Source organism: Pinus tabuliformis, chromosome 8 (genome assembly GCF_031772625.1).
Source record: "Pinus tabuliformis cultivar Carrire ecotype Pingquan chromosome 8, CPIR1, whole genome shotgun sequence".
In the NCBI taxonomy this organism is placed as follows: Eukaryota; Viridiplantae; Streptophyta; class Pinopsida; order Pinales; family Pinaceae; genus Pinus; species Pinus tabuliformis.
The window spans coordinates 1,923,954,545-1,923,962,358 of record NC_142294.1 but is presented as its reverse complement, the minus strand read 5'-3'; the positions used below and the strand labels follow the sequence as shown (position 1 = coordinate 1,923,962,358).

The 7,814-nt window shown below is 37.4% G+C and overlaps 1 protein-coding gene across 1 annotated transcript; it reads left to right on the top strand.

The window, feature by feature from the left end:
* The first annotated feature begins 1,988 nt into the window (after window positions 1-1,988).
* On the top strand, window positions 1,989-4,162 carry LOC149244204 (UDP-glycosyltransferase 91B1-like). The gene has a single exon (XM_089374759.1). It carries the CDS (start codon window positions 2,136-2,138, stop codon window positions 3,558-3,560), a length of 1,425 nt encoding a protein of 474 aa, XP_089230885.1. The 5' UTR covers window positions 1,989-2,135; the 3' UTR covers window positions 3,561-4,162.
* Window positions 4,163-7,814: the final 3,652 nt, after the last annotated feature.

The window sequence follows — 7,814 nt, the reverse complement described above, 5'->3', positions numbered from 1 at the left end:
TTTTAAATAATTTTTAGTTTTAATTATCACTCACTTTAATAATGTGGTTGTGCTTGTTATTGTTATATCATTTTGAATAGGTTTTAGTTTTAATTCTCTCTCACATATGTATATATAACTAGGGAAACCATATAAATTAAATGGTTTATAAACATGGATAGGTATCAAAACAATTTCTCGGTGATATGTATCTCCCATTTGCCAAAACTGAAAAAGAGAGAAAGAAAAAACTTAAAAATTAACTTATTATTACTTACAAAAAGAATTAATATAAGGGTTAAACATATATTCATTTAAAAAAGATTCTTAATCATGGAAATTCACCTCACTTTCCTATGGAGATTCTTAACATGTAAATAGGCTTTGTTACAATATCATGAGTGAAGGCCATGCTTTACTAATATAGCATGCCCACAAAACCATAATTCATATTCATATGACACATGTCCATGGCACATTTTTTTATTTAATCAATTTAATTAAAAAGACAAAAAAAGCATAACTATTTTAAAGATAAGTTTGAATCTTTGATGTTTATATACTTATAAGAATATTCTAAAATATTTCCTAGATGTTAAATATGTATCATTCTCTTAGTAATTATTGATAATTAAAATAATAAAAATGTAAAAATGTTGTTTTAAAATAAGAATAATAATTCAATATAACATATAAATATATATTATTTTAATGGTATTTTTTTTTTCCCCTAGGAAAAAGTCGTAATTTTATTCATATTGAAAAAATTACATTTTGTAGATGCCGAGGCATATGCAAATGGCTGATCCTGCAATGACAGGCAGCGTAACAAAGACAATAACACTAGGTAGCAAAGAACAATTCCTGTAAATACAGGTAACAACAGAGTAACAGAAAAAAGAATATGTTCCAGCGAGCTTATACTTTTCTTCCTTTCTTCTTCTCCACCCGACGCCATCCTCCTGAGTCAGCAGTGGGTGTGATAATTGCTAGCTGGTTTTCCATTGTGATTATTTGTAGTTCTTTGTCTGATTCTGAGCCCTCTGAGCTGTGAGTTCTCTTTATACCACTTGTTTCCATTTGTAACTCCTGATGCGGATCTGTGATGATCGGTCCCGTATGAGTAGAAGGGGTATTCGCTACCGGGGTTTGTTTTTGTCCCATTTGTGGGGCTGGTTCCTCCTGGTTCTCTGTGGGGTCCTCATTGAAGTCCTCTTCTTCTAATGGGTCTGTGTGCTGCCACCTTATTTTGATGGTATTAAATAGGTAACTTTTTTATTTATTTAAAAGCCCTAACCATCAACCAAAAGAGCAACAAAGTATAGCAATACCAGAATCTTATTGTAAATAAAAATAATTATCTTATTTTCCCAAATGATAAAGTTTTAAACTTTAATGAAGGGGTTTAAATTTTAACTATTCTGAGCTAAAAATATTTTAAATTTATGATGTTATGCTTATCCAGATAGCTAATAATAAATATAAATATAATAATAATCCCATGCGTTTCGAATACTAGGGGAGAATGGTAGCTGTGTACAATAATGGTATTAAATAGGTAATTTTTTTATTTATTTAAAAGTCTTAACCATTTCACTACACAAGCATTATGTGTTTTTTTACATATATTTGTAAAAATAAGTGTCAGAACATGCTGACAGCGGTCACATCGAACCAAATATCAAATTCTAGTATCGAGTCTTCATTGAGCATCTAACCAGCTCACTACACAAACATTATAGTCCTTTTTTTTACATATATTTGTAAAAATACGTGTCACAACATGCTGACAGCCATGACATCAAACCAAATATCAAATTCCAGCATCTGGTCTCCATTGAACATAATATGCTGCAGCCACAACTCTGCAGGACTCTATCACGCAGACTCTATCACAGTCGGGGGCATGCAAACGAACCGCCCCGAGTTATGCTTATCCACATAGCTAATAATACATATAAATATAATAATAATCCCATGCGTTTCAGATACTTGGGGAGAATGGTAGCTGTGTACAGTGTCCATCACGGTCGAGCCATGCGATTCAAAGCATTCGAAAGAATAGTAGGTGCGAATAATGTTCTTTATACAGTCCATGATGAACGAACCGTAGATTACATTTATCTGCACCACCACTACAGACAGGGAAGTTTATTATGGAGAGTCACAGTGGCAAGAAGGAGCTTCACTTTCTGGTATTTCCATGGTTGGCGCAGGGCCACATAAATCCTTTCTTACAGCTCTCCAAGGCTCTTGCAAGCCACGGCCACACAGTCTCTTTCCTCTCCACGCCTCTTAACATTTCCAGAATCAGGCAGTCATTACAGCTTCAGGACTCGCCGGGCCGGATCGATCTGTTAGAACTGCCGTTAGCGCCGACGGAGGGACTGACTCCCGGCTTGGAATCTACAGCGGACATCCCGCCAGAAATGGATTTTGCCCTGAAGAGAGCCATGGACGGCATGGAGAAGCCCTTCCGAAACCTGCTGGGGCAGCTCTCACCGGATTATCTCATCCACGACTTCGTGCAATATTGGACGCAGAGGGCGGCAGCGGAGGTGCAAGTTCCGGCCATTTATTTCTCTGTCTTCCCACCTGCGAGCTCTGCCCATGTCTTACACCCTTGTAAATTGCGGAACCAGGACATAACCGCCGAGGAGCTGGCGGCTCCGCCCTTCGGGTTCCCGTCTTCGGAGATCACATACAGGCTATACGAAGCAAGGGATCTTTTAGCTATGTCCATAGGAATGCCTGGGGACATAAATCCAATCTATCGGTTCGCTAAAACCCTTGAAGGATGCACGGCGGTAATTGTGAAATCCTGCTTTGAATACGAAGATAGGTATATTAGTTATTACCAGGAAGCCCTCGGGGTTCCCGTGCTTTCTGTCGGCCCGCTCACGCCAGCAGTCTACCCGGGCACCAGCGCCAACAGCAGCGACCGGTCTGATCTACTGGAATGGTTGGACCGGCAGAGGGCGGCCTCGGTCGTCTTTGTGTCGTTCGGCAGCGAGGTATTTCTGTCAGAACACCAAATCCACGAGCTGGCCCTTGGTTTAGAGGCGACCGGACTCCCGTTCCTCTGGTGTCTTCGTTTTCCAAGGTATTCTGACGGTGGCCGTGACGATTCGCTGAGGATCCTACCGGAGGGATTTCAGAATCGAACCCAGGACCGGGGGCTCGTCGTCGAGGGCTGGGTACCGCAGGTACGGATCCTCTCGCATCCATCGATCGGTGGGTTTTTGAGCCACTCAGGATGGAGCTCTGTCATGGAGTCGCTGAGCTTTGGAATACCTCTTATCTTGCTCCCCATTCAAGTTGACCAAGGGTTGAATGCCCGGCAAGTGGCTGCGGAATTGAAGGCAGGGATCGAAATAGAAAGGGGAGAAGATGGCTCTTTTCTGAGAGAAAACGTATCTACCACATTAACAATGGCAATGTTAGGAAAGGAGGGGCAAAATTTGAGGTCGAAAGCAGCGGAGGCCCGTGAAATTATAGCAGCCAGTAAGCATAGTCACATCCATGACTTCATTCAAAAGCTCGAACAGTTGGGTGAGGACTACAAGAAGAAGAACACGTAGGGTTGTCAATATAGACAGCAAATACATTAATAGACCAAATATATAAAATCAGATAAGGTTTCAAATATGGTTAGAGAAGTCAAGTGAGATATCTCATTTATGGTGTTTTGATGGCTGCTTGTAAGGAATTTGAGGGCCTACAGCATTACCATGTTTTGCCCTTCAAATTTCTAGCTGGGTAGAGTGCAATGATGAATTCGAGATTTGAAGGGTGGTTGCTGCTTGATTCTATACTGAATGATTTTCTGAGTATGTGTACTAAATAAGGTATTAGGGAATGTATTGTCTCCATTGGTGTGATTTTCTGAGTATGTATACTAAATAAGGTATTAGGGAATATATTGTTGTTCATCTAAGAGCAGCCAGCCAACAGTACCGGACATTAGTTCTTCATCCAACGGTATCGTTTCGAATTTCTCCGGGCTTTTGTACTATTACATATTACTTGTCATTCACAACACGTGATTACTCGTTAAATGTCTGCAAAATCGAACGGGAGAGTGAATTTATTCAGCATGGTCGTCTGACATTTTCCATGCTGGCTTGCATCAAAAAGGAAAACTTTTCTTAGAGAATGAAAAAGGTAATAAATCAATGATTAATGTGCGACATGATATTCCTTCCTTTTCCTCTGGCATTTTCCATGCGCGCTTGTATTAAAAAGGAAAACTTTACAAGAGAATGAAAAAGTAATAAATCACTTATTAATTTGGTGTATCATATTTAATTAACAAGATGAAAAAGTGATAAATCAATAATTAATTTATTATTTAACGTTTAATATTTAGTTTAATTTATCATAGTTTAAAATATAATTATAGAATTATTATATCAATAACTTAGAGATGGCTTCAGATTTGGAGTATGTTTTAAAATTGTTTTTGTTTGGCTATAAGCTTGTTTTTTTTGGCTTAGGAAACAGATTAACGGTCCAAGACGGAGAAGCATCTAAGTCTTAGTAAAAACCTGCCCCCTTACAAACCACTAGTGAATTATTCCAGGTGACATGATTTTCCTAGAAAATTAAAAAATAATTTTTATATTACTATACAAAACAAAAAATAATTAAAAGATTTAAATTCCAATATTAAAAACAAAAATGAAAACAGTCCAAGACAGGCTATGTAGAGACAAATATCATGTGAAATTATAGCCTTTCACGCTCCTTGTGTCGAGTCTAGAATTCATGTTTAAAATAACATTTATTGAAAATGCATGAAAAATGTCGAACACATACTATATAGTATGGGGGATTTACGCAGTGCATTATATTAGATATCATTTTGGGATTCAACTGCGTTAAGTAAGTCATTCAAAGTATGACCATTTCCATGAGAGGTAGGTTGCAAAAAAAAAAGTGTAATGTGAATGGCGTGAAATTACATTCCACGTTGTCATGGGAATGATATCTTTTGATGATCGGTGGCTTTCGATATATTTTGATAATAAATGGCATTTTACGTAATTAAACTCGATATATATATATAAAATAAAGTCAGTGAATATAACATATTTTATATTTTATATTTTATATATATATATCTATATATATATATAAATATATATATATATATAAAATAAAGTTAGTGAATATAATATATTATATATATATATATATATAAAATAAAGTCAGTGAATATAATATATTTTTATTATATTGTTATGTTATTTATTTATGTTTATATAAAATAAATAAAGTAAAATTAGTGAATATAATATATTTTTTATTATGTAAGTTTAAATATTATCATAAACATATAAATATATATTTTTTCTAAGTAAAGATTAGTTCTATATTAAAAAAGTAAAAATATGTACATGGATTTCGGACCTTCCGAGGAGGCCGAGTCCAGTCCTCATACAATAAAACCTGGACCATACTGTCTACCCGTTCAAACTGATTTACAAAAAACACCCCATAGTTCTGATTTATCCTGACATTCTGTCTAACTGGACTTAGACTGCAATTACCATAACCACCACGGATCATAACTAGACAAAACCAGTTAACATAACTGACTCTAGTACAGAGAAGGATGACTGTAATAGACTGAGACAGACAGGAAGAAATAGACTAAGACATTAGACTGAAACAAACAGGATGAAATAGCTGCATAATCACCGACACAAGTACAAAAAAGCTTGACATATGCACCCGTTGAAGATTAGACCGCATGGCTGGGCGACACTTGCCGCTCCTCTTTTTCCGGACTTGGTGAGGCCAGCCAAGTGACATACCCTTCCTCATCCAGAATCGGCTCTCCACGAGAGTTAGTGACGAGGTGAAGGCAGCCAAAGCCATGCTGAGAGTGGTCGTTGGTCGTTTCCTTTTCCATAGCAGGATTGGATGGCAGAGGGTCTTCCTGAACCAGGGTTTCCTGAACCGGGGCTTCCTGAACCGGGGCTTCTTCGAGACAATCAGCTCTGTAGACCAATCCATTCATATGCCCCAGGAGAATGCCACTTTCCTGAGCGCTTGTGGAAGCAGGGGAAGTCGAACTGGGGGTGCAGGGCTCCTCCTCAGAAATATACACAGTGAAATTGACCATCACCTCTGGTCTGATAAGCCGGCTCGGGAACCTGAGATGGAAGGATTGATAAGTGCCTTGCGGGACAAGTCTCTCCTGATCCGAACTCGGGGAAGAGGGGGGAACAGATGCAATTGGGGCTACAGGCTGCAAATCCGCATGAGCAGGGCTGGCTCTTATGCCAGACCGACCCCCTCGTCTCGGAACTCCCCTACTGCGCGGCATGGTGCTCAAAGCCAGAGACCCGAAAAGCCGTTCGAGCCTGAGAACACTGGAGGCAAGAGGATCCCTGCTCATATCACCAGCATCGACAGGGGAGCTTTGGCCATGAATTGGCATAGATTGCACAATATAAAGAACAGAGACATTTACCACCGCGGGAGTATGACGCTCAGCCATTAACCTGGTTCGCATCAAGGACAGAGCTGCCATGCTCGCCTTGAATGCAAATTCTCCTCGGGCCTGATCCAAAGTGCAGTCACCTACCCTGAACATTAATTGATAACCACCATCCCAGACCTCTGAATACACATGACTGCCATCCGTCAGCGTCGATGGTGTCGTGGCGTGCTGCATATTTAATGACTTGAATAAAAACCCGCATCCGGGTGCATAAACATATAAATATTACAGTTGTAGGAGAAAAATAATTATTTATTCATGATAAGCATCAAAATATTCCATAATATATAAAATTAAAAAATCATAAAACTAATTAAATTACAATTTTATTTTAAATTAATATTAATTATAAAAGACTTAATATATAAGATAAACATTTAAAAAAACATGGAACAAAGTTCTTAGTCATGAAGATTTACCTCCATTATATTATTGATATTTTTACTCTATAAATTGACTTTGTTATAATACTATGACTTGATACAGGAGCATTTGGCTAAGAAATGTCATTGTATTTTAGTAGACCTATGGGGTCTTGTGTTTTAAGGGAGCTGGTTTTCTGAGTATTAAATTAATGTAATAATTAAGGGTTTTCAAGTAAGTTTGTGAGAGATATTTAGAATAGAAATTAATTAGATATTGTGAGGATATTTCTAAATATTCTCGAATGTAGAAGAACATGAGTGATAATGAGTGATTAGTGAAGATTGAAATATTTTGAAATATTGTAAATCTTAGATTATGAATTGGTTTCATGATTTTGGGGATGAAAGAGAATCCTTAGGATTTAGTTGAGTTGTTGAGATCCTCAAGGGATCATTGAGAGATTTTAGGACTTGATAAGCAGATTAAGGATCTGAACCAGAAATGGGTTACAAAACCTTTTGTATAAATGTAAACCTAAAAGGCATATAAAGAGTTAGTTAGTCAAAGTTAGTATGAGAGTTAGTAGTTAGAGAGTTAAATAGGGTTTGATTGTAAGTCTACATGCAGAGAAGGAAAATGACACTGATTAGAAAATTAGGCCAGAGAGAAAGAGACTCATTATGTAATTATTTGTTTATATATACACAAAGAGTTAATTCTGAATTGTGCAAGTGTGGATTGAGTAATCGAATGATAAATTGTGTATGAGTCAGAGTATTTGCATAACATAAGTGTGCATGGAATTCGAAAAGAATCTGAGAGAGATGAAGTGTAGAGATGGGTGTTACGGGTTTGCACACAGAAATTATTGGAGAAAACCTTTAATGGTTACAGCGAAGGTAGAGCTGTAAGGTTTCCTAAAACCTAAGGATTTATGAAGGAAGTGTAAAGGCATAAA